We start from the raw sequence: 18,098 nt of genomic DNA, 5'->3' as shown, positions 1-18,098 counted from the left end.
GATATATGAACAGATGCACATTTATGCAAATCTTTACAGAAAAATTTATCCGCGGCCTGGCTGTTGGCCCTGACTTCACAAATATTGTGTTTTGAACCACGTAGAGCTGTTGAGCCCACAGTTATTCACCAGATTGGAGACACAAGCTGCTTGATTAGGATATGTCACCTTTGCTTTGCAGCACCTTTAACTCGAGCCTTCCTTTGTCTCTGGGCCACAAGTTCTATGCATAAATGACATTTACTGCATGCCAAATACAAGAAAAGAAGTTTTATTTAATTTAATGCATTATGACTCATACTTGAAGCATTTTTTAATGTCTAACAGAAATATCTGCTTGAATTTGCATACATTTAGATTTGCACCATAATAGCTCATGGTTATTTTCAGACCATGCTAAATTGTTTTTATAGTTCAGCCTATTTCTTTGATTTATTTGTATTTGCACTGTGATTGGAAAGAATATAATGTGAAAGATGGAGAAAAATAATGTTGTCAAAGCTGCTAGATTGGATGTAATTATCAGCTTTTAATGGTCTGCATCTCTGTTGGTCTATTAGAAAAGTGCTGTAGATATCCATGTAGTGCTCCTTGCTCTAGATCCTGCTAGTTGTTTAAATCTTTCAGAGTTTTTTTATTTTTTTGGTTTGTCTTTTCATTTTGACAGATAACAGTCTGTGTTGTATCCACTTGTGCTGTGTTTTGTTGGGAGAAGATGAAAGAAGGTGCCATGCCGACCTATTAGTGTCAGTCTTTTCAGAAAAAGGAGCAGGATGAAAATATGTCGGCTCCTTTTGATCCATGATAGATTTCTTTGTTCAGAAATATTGTCTACAAAGTGTTTTAGTTATGCATAACATGTTCTGAATCTTATATTCTTTTTGTTCATTTTCCCTCAAATCTCAAAATTGAGGGTCAGTGATGTGGCCGAAGGTTTGTAAATTTTGGGATGCAGTTGTTGATGATCAAACTGCTACTTCTTTTAGATGTGTTCCAGTTGCTTAAAAAATTGGTGCGTTGACCTTTCATAACGAATATGCATTGTATGCCATTTTAGGTATGCTTTGATGGAAATTCCCAATGCTGAAAGCTTTTCATACCCAAATATTACTGATAAATTTGTTTGTATACTCGAAAAGCTGGCTAAGGCAAGCTGTTGTCTTTTGTCTAGCTTCATTCATAAGCATGGTAATGAAAGTTCTCTGCACAACGTTGATGTACATATTTTAAATGGTGAATAAAAGTGTTGTGTAAATGACTGGGACTGTGAATGGACCAGAATGCTTAGTGTGAATAGGTCTGGAAGGAGTATATACTGTACATGTTCAAAATATTTTGTTGTTACAAAATACTTGTCACAACAAAGTCTACAGACAGGGTCTGTAGATTCTAGTCTACAGACCTTGTATCTGTAGAGTAGGGTCTATAGATGTAGCTAAATCTGGTGCAAACATCTCTTCTTTTTGTAAAGATTAATGTTTTTACACACTGTCCATTTAAAATGATAAAAACTAAACATCCCATAATACATAAGCAAAGATAAAGAAAAATACATGATAAAACATAATGGGTTAGAAAAAATAATGCATTTTAAGCATCACTTAAAAACAATTTAAATGCTAATTCAAAGCATGCAGCTTGCTAAAACATGATTAAATTTGCTTGATAAACGTTCTTTCACTTTTATTGGGAAGTTGTGGGAACTAGTGGATTCACTCCTAATTTAAGAGTCAACAGTGTTTGCATATCTCAGCTTTCTGGGAGTTTGCTCCAGAATTGGAAAGGCTATAAAGCAAATGCTTCCTCCCTTTGTTTAGTTCTGTTCATTTGAACACTGATCTCTGATGGCATTAAGGTTCTATATGTTTATAGCTGTAAAAAAAAATAAATTCCAAATGTATTTAGGCTGAAGAGAATTTCAGTGCCAAGAACACTTTTAGATTCTACACTTTACAAATTGGGAGGCAGTGCAATACTATAAGCAGTGGCAGCATTCTTTTAAGTAAGTTGAAACTCACAGTTTGATTGTATGTTATTATAGATGAAATTCTGACTCATTGCTGAGGGTCTTGATTTATAATATAGCAATGCTGCCTCAGTAACTAAATGTGCACAGATTCATCATTCAACCAGTCTGACATGGAAATTAGACATTTTTCTGTTGATCAGCTGTAATTGATAATTAGCTGGTTAAAAACTGAAATAATTTCTTTTCAAACGTTATTACATCAATCATGATTAAGAACAGATGTCCAGCCATTTTTATTACACAAATGCACCAGTCAACAACATCTATTTTGATGTGCTTTCATTTTTGATGAAAACAACAACAACAACAACACCAAAACAGATGCAGCTCAGGAAGACATCTTTTGGTGGATAGATGGGGACAATCTTATAATATCTTCATGTTATGATGAATTCAAAATTACTTCCACTATCAAAGAAGCTGCTGCACATTTTCTCCTCTATTTTATAGTTTTTAGAGGTAAAAAATAGAATTAGCATTTCTGACCTTGAAGAAAAATGGAAATCAGTATTGCTCAAGAAAACCACCGAACAGTGCATCTCTAGCTGTAACAACTTGATGAACTAATAAAAGAGCATTTTGGAGCTTTAAACTGTCTGGTATCTGGTTTAAAAATGGTTTAATTCTGGTATTAACAGTCACTACATTGACACAATTCCTGACTGAATTATTCACCTGAAAAAATTATATGAATCATTTACTCAGGTTTACTCATGTTTTGTTATATACATGAGCAAGTTTATGTTTTTCTGGTTCTAACTTTTTGTTGTCTGATCAGGGCTGGGACTGGTTTAGGCTAAGGTGTGTTTCTTGTTAAACCACATGAAGACACTGGTCATACTGGTGAAATTTCAGATTTGCTTTGGTTGCACTATTGAGAAATTAGGGCACATGTGCAACCAAATTGGTTGCACTTTATAACCCTGAACTACACAGTGTAATTGGTGTCTGTTATAAACCTTTTTTTTTCAGAGCATTTCAAGGCACTCAATTTAAAATTTGATGTTAGTAATAGCCTATAAATATTGATTTAGTGATGTGTAATCTAAACTAAATTGGTTATCAGGTATAAATGTTTTTTGTCTTGTACTATACTGGGCTGTAAACTCATTCCAGATTTTCTTGAAGCACTTTCGTTGTTATATTTTGTCAAATTCAATGACTTCCATTTATCTGAGGAGAACTGAATGCCACATGGGATTTTTATCATCACTCTTTTATGGTTGGTCTCACAGGCTTAGGACATGTCACCGTGTCATTTCTTGTTACTGTTGCTTCTTAAAATAACTGCTCGGGCCAAAGAGCATCCTGTCTGGGCTGTATTTGCTTTAACACTCTTTCATCCATGTGGATTTATTTCATCATTTCCATTGAATTGTTTTGGAATGACGGTTTTATTTTGCATCATTCCATAAAGTAATCTGCTGTAATTCTGCACCATTTTTCATTTTTAGCTCTTCATCTTTCCTTTAACTCTGAAATAAAACCAATACACTTAATGCATTGCACCTCTTGGATGATTTTATGAGCTCATTGTTGATAATTCTGATTTTGCTTAGTTGTTCATTCGTGTCTCTGCTCACATGGTGATGGGTAGGCTCTGACTTTTAGGAGTGGGGGTTGTGTCTTGTCTTGCCTGCCATCTGTGCCGATGTTGGTACAAAGGCCCATGGGAAATGCAGTCCAGAGGCCTATCTCTCCTCCTTCGTATACTCTACAGTATATCTGGAGGCAATCATCAGTCAACGTGTCATTACTGATTATGGTCAAAGAGGGAAACACACATATGCTGCGTTTTTCTTACCAGTTATTAATCTTGATTTCAGCTGTTAATGAGTTATTTTCCTTATTATCTGGTGGTTATTTTAGGCCACGGGTCTCAAACTCCAGTCCTCGAGGGCCGCGGTCCTACAGTATTTAGATGTGCCACAGGTACAAAACACTGGCATGAAATGGCTTAATTACCTCCTCCTTGTGTAGATCAGTTCTCCGAGCCTTAATGACCTAATTATTCTATTCAGGTGTGGTGCAGCAGAAGCACATCTGAAAGTTTCAGGACTGCGGCCCTCGAGGACTGGAGTTTGAGACCCCTGTTTAGGCTATATGTTTACAATTGGGTTAGCGATCAAAATAATGTAGTTTTCAATGAAATTTGGACAGGGACTTTAAGGGTCACAGTCACTAAACAAAGTTAAAAAATATATTAGAGTTTGGTTTTGCTTTATCATCCTTGTTTAAAGCAAAATTACCCATCCAAAACACAAGCACATACTGTAGTTTCAGTTGAAGAATAGGGTCCTCTTTCATCTCAGATGCACTGCACTTCTTCAAAACCAAGGTTTTGCTTTCAGATTTAATACCACTTGCAGAATTACCACTCTTCTCCTGTTTGTAAACTACACAGTGTGCACAAGCTTCCTCTGCCCAAAAGCTTTTCCTGGATTCTCAGCTTTATCCTCTCTGCTCAGGGGTTGTTTTTTTGTATGCTTTTAAAAGAATGTGATAAGTCTGCATAGTAACAGCTTCAGCCAATAGAATGACTATAAGTAACTATTACCTCTCTACCCTGAGCGACTTGTTTTATTGATTTACTCTCTCAAAACTATTGTTTCTGCTCTCAGATTTAATGCTTCTTGCAGAAATATTGTCTCCTTGTTGTTTGCAGTCTACTCCTCACACTCAAACTTCTGCTCCCCAGAGGAAGTTGGAAACCTGCACACTCATGGATTAGCTTTCTTTCAAAACAAAGGTGGCTTGTCTTGTAACTATTCCTGCAACTAAAATAGCTGCATGTGACATTACTGCCTTGTTGGTGGTGAATTACTATTTTTCACTCTGGCAAACCCATTCTAGTAAACCAATTTAAAAATGAGAACCACCATAACTGACAGATGGTGCTGCAGAATTTTGAACGAGAGCAATAAATTACTGGAATCTTGCACTAGAGGTAGTTAAAAGAAAAACCGGAGGCTTTTCTGTGAAACAGCATGTATGTTCACTTTTAAAAAGAAATAATGCAGATAAATATTTTCTCTTAACGTTAAAGCTTGAGAGAGATGTGAAGAATGCAAACTGAGAGAGAAAATGTTGCAAAAGGCATTTAGACTGAATTCTGAGTAAGCAGTGAGACATCTGAAATTGAAAATAAGAAAACATTAAAAAATGTATGGTCTTGTGTTTTAGAAATAAAAGCAGCATGTAGCATACAACCCCATATGATTAAAATGTCAAAATTTTGGTTTATTTTGCAAAACTGCAATCTGTTAAATAATTTACAATGAATAATTTTATGCATTTTAATCCAAAGCTTAAGAAAACACACTTGAAGATGTTCTATAGACACAAATTTTGAGCTGGTGATAAAATTAACTGCTGCTCTTATTGATGGAGTTTATTGCAAATGAGGTCATGTAGAAAGCTGAATATGGATTATTGAGTGTTTAGTGGCCAGTTTAGCTCCAGCATAATCCATATCTTTGCAGAGATTTGCTATGGTCATCAGTGGAGAATTAAAACCCTCCACTGCACATAGTGAAAGCTGCAAGCAATAAAGTTGCTCTGCCATCTTGATAAGGAAAGCACACAATTGAAGGCCCCGCTTCCCCCCAGTCTTTCATGTTCCATGTCACATAGACAAGCTTTCTCGTAGCTATTCTTTTCCATGTACATGCTCTTTTTTTTTTTTTTACCCATTTACACCATCCAGTCTTTTGTTTATTTTTCACTTTTATCTGCACCTCTTGTTCTCCACCCCCCCCCCTCTGTTTCAGCTTTGCTCTCCTTTGCCCTGCTGAGCCCTCTTGGCGAAGCGTTAAGTGTATAATCTGTGATCTCATGTCTAGATGGGCCTCTTGTCTCCTCTCTCACTACACACAAAGGGGCTGAATGGCTGCGATTCACTCAGGGGACACAAATGAGTCGTGAGCCACCCGTGTACACACATGCAGACACACACACCAAACAAACATCCAGAGACGTTCGCAGCTCTCCAGCGCTCTCCCTGGAGCTTTGAAGTTGCATATTGATGATGCCAGATCTGAAGGCTCAATTGAATGTGCCGAGGCAGAGGGGGTGGCTATTGACCGTCCCCTCACCTCGTTCACCTGTCATCCATGATGAGCCGTAATGAGCAACAGGTGCCTGTTTTGCCAGGTTTGGCCTCGATAGTCATCAAATGTTCGACGCTCAGTCAAAGTAATCAGCTGCCGTAATGGCTTGTTTGATGTGTCATCACAGTACTTCATAACAGGCTGCAGTGGGCCTGAAGCACATTGTTTGTTTTTTTGTAAGAGACAATTAATATTATGATTATTTAAAATGTGCTTCTAATACAGCAGCCTCAACTGTTACTGGCAAACCTGTTAAATACATATATAAAATATAAAAGCTAAAAACAAACACATTTTTGATGGCAGCATCATAATCTCACATTAAACAAATAAGTGAGCTCTGGAGATTGTTTTTTTTTTTCATTTGTCACAATTTTAACACTTGCACCAAACGCATCACATACAATGTCACACTCATGTAAATATATATACCTTTACAAATTTTATATTGCTTATGGTTATATTTTTATTTATCAGTATTCAACACTTTTGAGGGAATAACTGTCAGCATATAAGCAATTTCTCTATGGAGATCAATAGAGTATATATCTTTCTTACCATCCCCATTATTGTGTGTGTACAAGAAGGACAAACTTAAATTTTCATCTAACCTCATTTTTCACAGTTTAAATTATTTACATCTCCTTATTAATTGCTCTGACTGTAAATGCAACACACTTTCTTGTTGCCAAATGACCATTCATGAAGATCAACATACTTCTGTCCCACTCTGATGGCATGTTCTCTTACTTTTTCCATTTTGAAGACAAGTGAGGAGAAATGAGCCTTTGTATTCAGTGTTCTTCAAATGCCAGGGAAGCAAGGAAGTAGTAAAAAAAAAAAGAGCCTAAAAGTGTACAAGGCTACAATAGAGTGAACACTAGATGGACCAGTATGACCTTCAGCAGACGAGCAAATAAAGGCTGGTTGGATAATGAGCAACAAGAAACCTTTCTAACAGTGGACAAGATGGTGTCTTATTAAGAAACAAACACACTTGACAGTAGTTTTATTCAGAGCAGGTCTACTTTTAACCTCCTGAACATGATCTATGGTATATTCATCATATCCTTGCTCTTTTGCAGTTGTAATCTGTTTTCTTTAAAAAGGCCATTTGCCCTTGGAGTGATTCTGGGCCATGTAAGTAGGCCTGTCATAATAACAAATTTCGCTGGACAATAAATAGTCCCAGAAATTATTGTGATAAATGATAATAAATGTCGTTTTGAGACCATTTTTAACTAATATAATGCAAGTACATCCTCTCATAGATCAATAAACTAGTGTCCTAACACTGGACAAGCAAACCAAAAACAAGTAAAATGGATTATAAAGTCTCTGTAAACAAACTTGCCCTTTAAATTATATTAATCATTAGGCTCAGACAAGGATAGCAAGTAATACCGACAATTAGGACTTTTGTGAAAAAAACTGTAAACCTACTACTGTATAGTCGGTGTCAAATGTTTGCAAGAAAAAGTTATATTTGTCCTTCCCTTCATAATTCTGCATGTCTTTGTGTTGATATGCCACTTGAAATCCCAAATTACAATGAAGTTTGTAGTTGTAGAATAATAGATGTGAAAAAGATAATGGGGTATTGTTGCCATTTCAAGGCAGTGTAATAAGTTGCACACTGACTCCCCTCCCTTCTGATGCATATACCTTTTAGTTTCATTGTAACCTCCTGCACTAGTGGAAAACAGTCAGCTGCTTCCTTAGCAACTGGTTTAAACAGGCCGTGACTCAGCAGCTAGTGTCCCTGCATATATGTGTGTGTGTTTGTGTAAATGGAACATGCAATGCTTTGGGACTTATCATTGCCATAATGCTGCCAAAACAAACAACTTGAACGAGTTGCCAAGAAGACAGTGAGGCCAGTGTTTTACAGAGAACGTGGTGGCACTGCCAGGCCCCTTTTATTCAGACAGGATGGTGTTTATGATTGTTTGCCCTTTAACTTCCAACATAGTAAATGCCTCTTGTGTGTGCTCATTGGTGTGAATACATGGGAATCCACATATTGGACATGCAGGGCAGGGTGAACAGAGAGATTAAAGGTTACTTGTGTTTATGCAAAAGAATCATGTTGACTCATAAAACTAATTAGCGTGCTTTTGTCTGTGAGCATGATAGTGATTGGTGCTTGAGTGCACTCGGCTGTGCACGGCCTTATTGCTATTTAAGGTGCCGTGTTTATTTATATATCAATTAAAAGCCCCATTTGAGCAAATAATGAGCTCAAGCATCCAGCTGTATTTTTTTTCCAAGTACTGGAAAAGGGGCAAAGTAAATTTGAGTTGAATGTTTTCCACGCCACTGCTCTGGATTTGGGTTGTTCTTAGCAGGATCATTTCAGGTTTTAAATATCCTTTCCAGATGTTTCTTTTGGTGCAACAGAGATAGTATTAATAATAGGAAGAATGAGGACACTTCCTCCTTTTTTATATCACTCAGCTTTGGGCCTTCGAGCTCTATTTTTTTTTTTTTTGCTTTATTGTTTGTCACTAGACATTTTGTTGCAGTTGTTTGCATCACCCCTCTCATCTCTCTGTGATGCTCTGAGAAAGGAAGAGTTGGCACAGAGACATAACGCTCGTGCTGTACATGAGTAGACACGCCTCAGGGATGTGTGTATCTTTCTATGTTCCAGTTTGCTACGTATCTACTAGCGAGTTTCTACAAATGCCCTCTGTGCCCCCTGTGGCTGTTTACATCCAGCGTCTTCAGACGGACAGGTTGTGTTGGATGCGCTAGAACGCAGTGGTCCCCTGTGAGCACCGTAATTAGGAACCTCTGAGGAGAAGAGGAGGGAAAGAAAAATTCAGCGTGGGCTGAATTTAATTCTTCCTGCTTTTATTCCAGACTTCATCCTGTGTAATCTGTGCTAATGTATTCACAGAGTGCGGCGGATCAATTCACTTCTCCAAGGGAGAGATGGGACATTGGGACAGAAAGGGGAGAAAATTGTTTTAACTGTAAAGAGGGGAAGGAACTGACAAGGGTAGACAACATGGAGGTTTATTGTAGCGACAAAGCTCAAGATGAGACATGATCAAATGTCATTTTTGTTTCTGGTTTTCAATATTGTTGACTGTATGGTGTTTTTATGACTTTGCATTTTTGTGTTTTTATGAAGTAAAGCACTTTGAACTGCCTTGTTGCTGAAATGTGTATACAAACAAACTTGATTGATTGATAGAAGAAACATCTACTGTAAAGCACCAACTGTTGATGTTAAAGGCCTCTCTGGACTTGAGATTAAGAAATATTGATAAGACTGCTTAATGACTGATTGTGGTTAGGTTTCCTTCTTATGTTAGTGTTACAGCATCGTCATGTTATGGCCTTTCCTTGTCTTAAAGAAGACATTGCTATGTAAGCATTGGTTAAAAAGCTGACTTTTAAGGGTGGTTTTTAAACACATCAATGGAAAATTGAATAGAAGGAAGAAGTGTCATGAAAAATGTGCTCTGGCAAGTTCATTCAAGAGTTTGCTTGAGATTTAAAGAATGTGGACTGTGGCTAGAGTCTGTGCGTTAACAGCTACCACACTCAGCTGTAGCTGAGACCTGGGCCTTAGCTTTAGCTTTTCGTATGTTAATCCACTCCTAGCCCACAAACACCAGAAACTTCTTATATGGGCTAAGGATAAAAAGGATTGGATGGTTGCTCAATGATTCAACGTTCTCTTTGCAGATAAAAGTAAAAGTAACATTTCAATTGGAAGTCAAAATTTCAGCATATTGAATTCAAGTCCAGTGTGAAATTTCCACAGTCGGTGAAGATTTATGGAACCTTGTCATCAGCTACTATTCATCCACTGTCTAAGGGCAGCCATCAAACAGGAAATTTCAAATCGCTTAATGCTTCCTGGCAAGTTTTGGGCAGATGCTGATTTTTCTTTGCCATTCCAAACACTATTACCTTTTTTCAAGACCATTATATCAGGTTATGTGCTTGATTGGCTAGCAGACTTGCCTGACCCAAACCCTACTGAGAGCCTGTGGTGTTTTGTCAATTGGTAGATGAAAAACATCCAAAGCAGATGAACTGAGGGCCGCTAATGAAGCAGCCAGGCCTTCCTTAACATCCCAGCAGAAGCATAGGCTCTTTGTCTACATATTGCAATGCATTTATGTTGTTATGCAAGCAAAAGGACCTAAGACCAAGTATTCAGAGCAAATACTGTACAGAATGTGGACAGACTTTTTAGTAGGCAGATGTTTCTGTTTAAAACATACTTGGGTTTTTTTTTGGTCTTGTGAGCTCTAATTTCTCTGTTTCAGAGGTGAGCAGATCAAATACATGACTGGAAATGAAAACCTACTTTTTGTTCAGATGGAAGCCACCCTTGATGCAGCACAGCTAGCTACTACAGGAAGTTAGAAAAGCATAGGTCTAAAACTGATAATGAACAGTGATAGGTGGTTATGATATTGATTCTTTAACAATGTGACAATATACAGATGATTAATTAAAGGAGTGTAGTCAGCAACTCTGTCTTATTGTAGGTTATTATGTTGGTTACTTTTTGAATCATAAATAACCCACCTTTTCTGATGAGTAAAATGTCACAGCCACATTCATAATTGCTGGCAGACGTGTATAATAAGAAAATCACTTAAATGGACTCTGCGTGATGGCACAAGGATTTGAGAAGACAGCATGCTGTGCTTAATCTAAATAAATCTAGGAACTGATAACAAACAAGGTTGTTATTGGTTTGACTTTTTCTGAGCTGCAAAGTCATTTCTGAGGCCTTGGAACACCAACAAGTCACAGAGAGAAAATGTGGAAAACTGGTGGCCAAGATAACACAAATAACAAATCAATGACAAACTTTTCAACCTTTTCATAAAATAGATCATGAGAGGAATGTTCGTCTTGCTGTACACAGCTATAACAGTCATAATGTTAATCTTTTTTTCTCTCTTGCTATGCATAGTATGTGGCATGTTTCTGTTTCATCTGATTTAATAACATCAATGGTGCTCCCAGAGCTTGCTGGTTTCCATGGCTTCCATTTCCTGGACAGTGTAGTATGCCGAGGACGAGCTGTGTGGGTATGCTCGTGTTTGTGAATGTGAGGCACGGCCGTATGTACTTTCACAAGTAATTATAGTGCTTCAGCCATTAAGAGACAGAACATTTGCGCTCGATTTGATAAGTGTGGTATGATCTGACTAATGCCATCTAAGAGGGCCAGGACTGTAATGTGTATTAATCAGTGTCTGTGTGTGAGTCTGGGTGTCTTTGCATGCCGGGGTGTGTGTGTGTGTGTGTGCGTGTGTGTGTGTGTGTGCGTGTGTGTGTGTGGGTGTGTGTGTGTGTGTGTGTGTGCGTGTGTGTGTGTGTGTGTGTGTGTGTGTGTGTGTGTGTGTGTGTGTGTGTGTGTGTAGCTGATGAAGAGGAGGCCATTTCTACGTGGCTGTATGTTGAGTGATTGAGGTTCGCAGAGGGTAGAGCTTCTCTCCTGATATAAGAGAGTGAGGAGTAGAGGACATAGGGTGTGGGTGTGGGTGTGTGTGAGTCCATCTGTGCACTGAGACGAGAGACGTTTATTTGTTTCAGTGCGTGTGTCCCCCAGGCCAAAGAAATGTTTTTCTAGCCAATCAACATCCATCAGAAGCTATACTAACCTCTCCTGGAGACAAAAAACTGTAAATGCTTCTCTAAATCATTGACCATATTTCTTCTGCCCTCCCCTCTGTTGTCCCCCCTTCTTCCACTTCCCCCTGTCTTCTTCCAGCTGGTGGGCGGCGAATTTGACCTGGAGATGAACTTCATCATCCAGGAGGCGGAGAGCATCGGCTGCATGGTGGAGCTGTTGTCGCACTGCGAAGTGACGTGCCAGGCGGAGATCTGGAGCATGTTCACCGCCATCCTGCGGAAGAGCGTGCGCAACCTGCAGACCAGCACAGAGGTGGGCCTCATCCAGCAGGTGCTGCTCAAAATGAGCACTGTGGACGACATGATCGCAGGTGAGATGTGGAGACGGCAAGAAAAACATTAGTTCGGTTCATAGTTTTGGATCATCATACAATATCGTTGTAATTAGTATAAAGCCCATTCATGTTTCATGACCTCATTATTTAAACATGATTAGACACATATAAAGATTTCAGTTGTTTCAACAGAGATGCTTAACATTATTTAAAAAATTAAAAATTTACAACATGTGTAATAAACATCCTATTTTGTTGTGTATAGTGTAAAACTGTAACCTATTAACAGTTGCATTATTTGGGGATTTGGGCAAACTTGAAAAGTCTGAAATTTGGTTTATATATATTTGCTTTTTTTTTCCAACAGAAAACAAGCGCGCACACACCTCCAAATTGCACATAAGTTGAGCTGTGCTTGTCGCTATTTAATTGCAATTTTATCTACTAAAGAAAAACTTTTAGTGATGAGGATAATCAAAAAAAGTTCAAGGGGGTAACTATTAGGTATAATAATTTATATAATTTACATATATATATATATATATATATATATATATATATATATATATATATATATATATATATATATATATATATATATATATATATATAAACTCACAAAATTTATTTGTGGCTTTCAATTCAATATGTTGAACCGTTTCTTTAATGAAAGACCATCTCCTTCATAGCGCTTTAGGCTGCATGATGGAACATTTTGAGACACATCTCCAACATGAACTCCATGAACTTCCTTGATATGAAGCCTGAAAATGTCTGTGCAGATGTTTGTCATATATTTTGTGGATGAGCTTAGAACTTTATCAGTCATAGCATTTTGTGATTAAACCCCCCCCCCGCCAAAGCTCCCAATTGTGTTTTAACCCAGCATGTGAAGGTGTAAATTAGATTTATCTGCTTACTTAGTCATAAATTGGCAATACACTTATTAAGTATTGCATTAGCTCTGTGTAAACAAAATTGCTCAGTCCGTGCAGAAAAGCGTCTGTTAATGTGCGATGTGTTCTCACACTTCTTTGTATTATTGCTTTGTAGAGTTTAGTCACTGCAGTCATGTTTTAAAATGTCTACTGCCAGAGTAATAATTTCACGCAGGGTAAAGAGATTTTCCCAGGAGTGCCTTTTAGAATAACACAAAGAACACCTTTCTTCAGAAATGGATTTTTCTGTAGTTGTTTGACAAATAAAAACCAATAAGGCATTTTCAATAAACAGTATACAGGATTTTATGACATTTTCAAGCCTGTTGAGTTAACCTTATTTGTTTGTGGGTAAACTTGGATAATACTTTCTTATGATAAAATTTTCCAGTGTGCTTTGTTTGAAATATATAAAACTTGCCTAGAATATTTTTTCATACCTACAGTATGTAAACTTTACCCAGTCAGTCATCTCCTTGTGTTGTCACATTGACCTTGGCTTTCCTTTGATAGCATCTCAGCATGCTCGTCCCCACACTTAGTGTCCATGTCCTCTCTGTCCTACCCACCGCGGTTGGATAATGGGTTTTATACCTTCACTGACTTATTAAAACTCACAACAGAGCAGAGCATACAGCTGCATCAGTTTAATGCCAGTTCTCTCTGTTCTAACTTGGATTCAGGCTTTTTCCTGAAACTATTTAAAATGACCTATTTGGATTTATTGTACCAAAACTGGAGCTCAGGGGCGTAAATCTGGGACATTCTGAGTTGGATGTTGCTCTCGAATGAAGTACCTCAGTGAGCTAGCCTTTTTCCTTTATTCCCAGTCGCTGGGCTCTGGTTAATGAACTATGGTGGTGAGACTCTTCATATCCACCAAGTGTAATAAGAAAGAGGAGGCCTCTCTAAGCAGATCGTTTCACTCTGCAGAGGCGGAATGCTCTCTCTCTGCCATAGCGACACTGCTAATGTTGTTTGTGTGATGTGAAGGTCAATGAAGCAGGGAGGTCATCTGGAAATACCTCAGTTTAGTGCCGATGTGCTAATGTCTACTAACATACCTACAACAGGAAAATAATCAAGAGAGTTCCATTACATTAGGAATAGCAGTATAAGACCTTATCATGCACCATGTATGTATATTTACTATTAAGGCAGCTACTGAAATTTTAAATATAAAGTTTTAGATTAAATAATTCCCCTGTATCTTTAAGATGAATGTCTTTTCCAGTATAAAACTGGCATGTTTTAGTAAATATTTGTGTTGAATATTCCATTTACTGGATATATACTGGTAGAAGAATTAGAAAATAAGATTTAGACTTTATGATGACTTTGAACCGCTTCAAAGATTTCTGAAACGGTTGAAGTTCACCCTGAACAATCCACAATTTTTCATACTCTCGCTGATTTAGGTTTTAAGTAATCTTTTATTTCAACGAACTTCTTTTCTCTTACTGAAAGTAACATTTTTTTATTTTAGGCCAACTTGAATTATCTGTAGAGGAAGATAAATATTAGGGTGATGGCAGCAATGAGCTGTTCTAATCTCAAGGACATGGACTTTATCATAAAAATACTATATTAAAATGCAAAGAACTGGTCAGCGATTATAAGAAAGATTTGTTTGCTGAACGGCAGTAGAGTTTTTCCTGCTGATTATTAAAAACAGGATTAAATAGCTTTCTACCTTTGTAATAAAATGTTCATAAAATCTAAACTCATCTAAAATTTGCTTTGTTTTATTTTCATTTGAAAGATGGCTGTCTCATTTACTTTCAGAAACACAATTTAAGCAAATAATTTTAAGTTTAAATGTGTCAGGAGTAATAATAATTTAGTTTTACTGTACATATAAAAAGTGTCCTTCAGACTTTTTTTTATTTCAACCACTCGAGTAACAGCGACTCAGGTCAGTTTATTCCTGCACCTTTTCATACTTTATGGATCACGCACCAATTTGTACCAGTCTTCGGTATAATTTGTTTGTGCTTTGCCAGTGAATGATTTAAAGTTATATTTTAAGATCTTATTTAATCCTACAAAGCAGTACATGGCAAAAATTTCTATGATGAGGTGAAGGGCTTTTATTTGTCATATTTCAAAAGAATAATTTGGTCCAAACTTGAATCTGAACTGCAGTCAGTTGAATTAGGTGTCAATAAAACCTTTGTAAAATGATACAGAATTAAATGAACTTACATCTGAGTTTAGAACATTTTATTTTGATTAAATTGCCTGAGAATCTTATGAAAACATACAGAACCACCGAGATGAAAAATGTGAAACACAATGATAAAATAAAAGGATAGAAAATGGAAACAGGAGGGGATGAAATGCTGATGAGTGGGTTCAAGCAGATGTTTGAAACATTAAAGGGCTGATTTGACCCAGAGCTGTCAAACAGTGATGTGTCCTGCTTGCTATACAGTGGTGTAGCTGTTGGCTTGACTCTCACTGAATGATAAATGAGTAAACTCTTGCTGTAGGTGAACTGGCTGAATGTTATGACCTCATCGCACTTTATCAGAGAAAAGTCTGCACAGGGCCTTCCAGATACTGACTCAAAGATACGCTCATGAGAAAACATATTTTACCCTCTGTGCTCTCTGCTTGTGGGCGTGTATGTGTGTTTCCTCAGACCTCTTGGTGGATATGCTAGGAGTCCTGGCCAGTTACAGCATCACAGTCAAGGAGCTGAAGCTGCTCTTCAGTATGCTGAGAGGAGAGAATGGCCTTTGGGTGAGTTCCTGCAGAACAAAACTTTGCATATTTGCCGTTTTGTAGATGTTGGTCATGGATATTAATGGAATGTTTATTTTTTTCTCAAGTCAACAATTTCACAAGATTATTATTTAGACCTTTATTACTGCAGGATGTGGAACTTTTGAAAACACCTAAATAGTCTTATCTACAACGCAAATCTAAATTTTTAATACAGTTGCACTCATAAATCCTTAAAACACTTAAAGATAGGGACACCCTGCAGGATTTGATCTGATATCTCACACCACACACACACACACACACACACACACACACACACACACACACACACACACACACACACACACAGTGGACGGTTTGTCTTGCAAGTTAAGACTACATTTTGACCAACTCTGTTAATACAGAGAAATACAAAAATGTGTAGTTAAGAGAAGTAGAAGTGATGTCAATGACTATGTTAATCTGATAAGATGTAGAGACCAGTTTTTAAATTAACTTGACAAATAACAATACAACAATTATATGTAAATTTTATTTAATTGAAATTTACACACAAAAGTTTATTTTCTGATGTGTGGTAATTGTTGGTGAAACTTGAACTGCTTGTTATATAAAACATTTTTAAATCTGGGGACTCCAAAAGGAGCTGTCGCTGTTTGTTTTCTGAAATTTATGTAAGTGTCAATCCAGATGCTGAAAATCCTCTTGAGCATCAAGAAACATTTTGTTTTCATTGAATGACGCTTTATAATTGCACCAATTTTTCCCTTTTCAAGGTTTTAATTTTACTAGACCTAGAACAAACTTATATACTTACCGGTAGTTCTTCTACATAGTTAGAAATGATAAAGCGCAGTTCCTTCATTGAGTGTTAAATAAAATAAGTCAGTCACATAAACTATAAAGGTAAAGTTGTGGGGGTGATGGCAGGTGAAGGACTAGAAATGAAGACATTTCAAAGATTCCATCTCAGTATTTTTATAAAATGTTGTTTATAATGATGGCTTTATGCATATAATTGATTTACTCTTGGTTGTGTTGGGGAACTTGAATATACTAAGTTAAAACTTGTTAATATATTAAAAAATCACTTGATTTTATTCGTAAATTGACTCTGACAACAGTGTAAACACATTTGAATCCCCTCTGTTTTATTAGATGGAGCAGATTAGCCAAAAAAATCACAAAGTCTAAATTATTGCAATCTGCACGACAGAGGCCTCAGCTAGTGACTTTTCTTATGACTTCTTTAATTGTCTTTGTCAAAACACTACTTTATATGTTTTATTTCTTCAATTTATCTCCTATTTTGTTTTTATTTATGTTCCTTTTTGATTTCTTTTGGCTTGAAATTAGATTTTCCTTTGATTTTACTAGCCTTGTATCCAACTACAATAGTGGTCGAAGCTAAATTTATTCCAGATGAGATTAATTATACAGCAGGAGTTTGTGGTGTCATTAGTCTGGGTGTCACTTAATGGGATTATTGTGCTAATAGACTTGAATAAAATAGAACGTGTTTGCTTGTGGTATATATCTGTTGGCATTGATTTGTGAGTGGATATAGAGACATGGGTAATTTGTTTATGTTTCAGGCATTTTTTATTATTTTTTTCAGTGATGTTTTTTTCTCTCTCTCTTGTAATTTACCTTATCAATGCATCAGAGAAATGACTGTGTTATTGCTGTTAGACCATTAGAAGCTTGATGAAAAAAGCAGTGACAACCCAATCAGGTGTGAAGGTGAAACAGTCAGTGCAGTTCAATATACTCAGACTCTTTTTACATGTAGATACTATTTTCTGTTTCTAAGCACAAGCCAGCTCCACTGGATCAGCTCAAGGATATCCATCGTTTTTTCTCTCCTTTTGACAGGTTGTTTAACCATCGCATCTCTTTCACAGAACTCTCTTTACAGTTGGCAAAGAAATTCAAAACTTTTCAGACATTAAGACAGAAAGTTTTGTTTACTCTAGTATTGCTTTGAAAATAATTTGAATACTCCATGTTTTGAACTTTCTGCACCTTGCACCTTTATGTTTTTAATCTTAAAAGGCATAAGCTTGTCATTTCGTATTTGTTATAGTTAGGGCTTCTCTACAAATACTCATTAAAGAGATTACCGGTACTCCTGGTGCTGGTAACTAAAAGTGATTAGTTTAAGATCAGCTTGGCTTCCTGTTGTCGTAATCCAAATTGCTCCATGTAGTTTACTGATTAGCTTAGTTTTCAGTCACTTGGTTTTCAGTTTTAAAGGATACTTTAAAACTGAGCTGTTTAGAGATGATTTTATGAGATGAAAGTCCATGTGAAAACTGCCAGCGCAGGACTTTTAGGTCTCTGT

At 36.9% G+C, this 18,098-nt stretch overlaps 1 protein-coding gene across 11 annotated transcripts in view; it reads left to right on the top strand.

Annotated features, from left to right (window-relative positions):
• The window catches only part of LOC102217953 (neurobeachin-like), a 105,127-nt gene that overhangs the window by 21,255 nt on the left and 65,774 nt on the right, over nt 1-18,098 (top strand). For all 11 annotated transcript variants that reach the window (XM_023342253.1, XM_023342249.1, XM_023342248.1 and 8 more), the window contains exons 2-3: nt 11,891-12,122; nt 15,669-15,769. In XM_023342253.1, the coding sequence (XP_023198021.1) occupies nt 11,891-12,122; nt 15,669-15,769 (333 nt within the window). The remainder of the gene's footprint in view (nt 1-11,890; nt 12,123-15,668; nt 15,770-18,098) is intronic.

Source organism: Xiphophorus maculatus, chromosome 11, assembly GCF_002775205.1.
Source record: "Xiphophorus maculatus strain JP 163 A chromosome 11, X_maculatus-5.0-male, whole genome shotgun sequence".
Classification (NCBI taxonomy): domain Eukaryota; kingdom Metazoa; phylum Chordata; class Actinopteri; order Cyprinodontiformes; family Poeciliidae; genus Xiphophorus; species Xiphophorus maculatus.
This window is presented reverse-complemented; position numbering and strand designations above follow the sequence as displayed.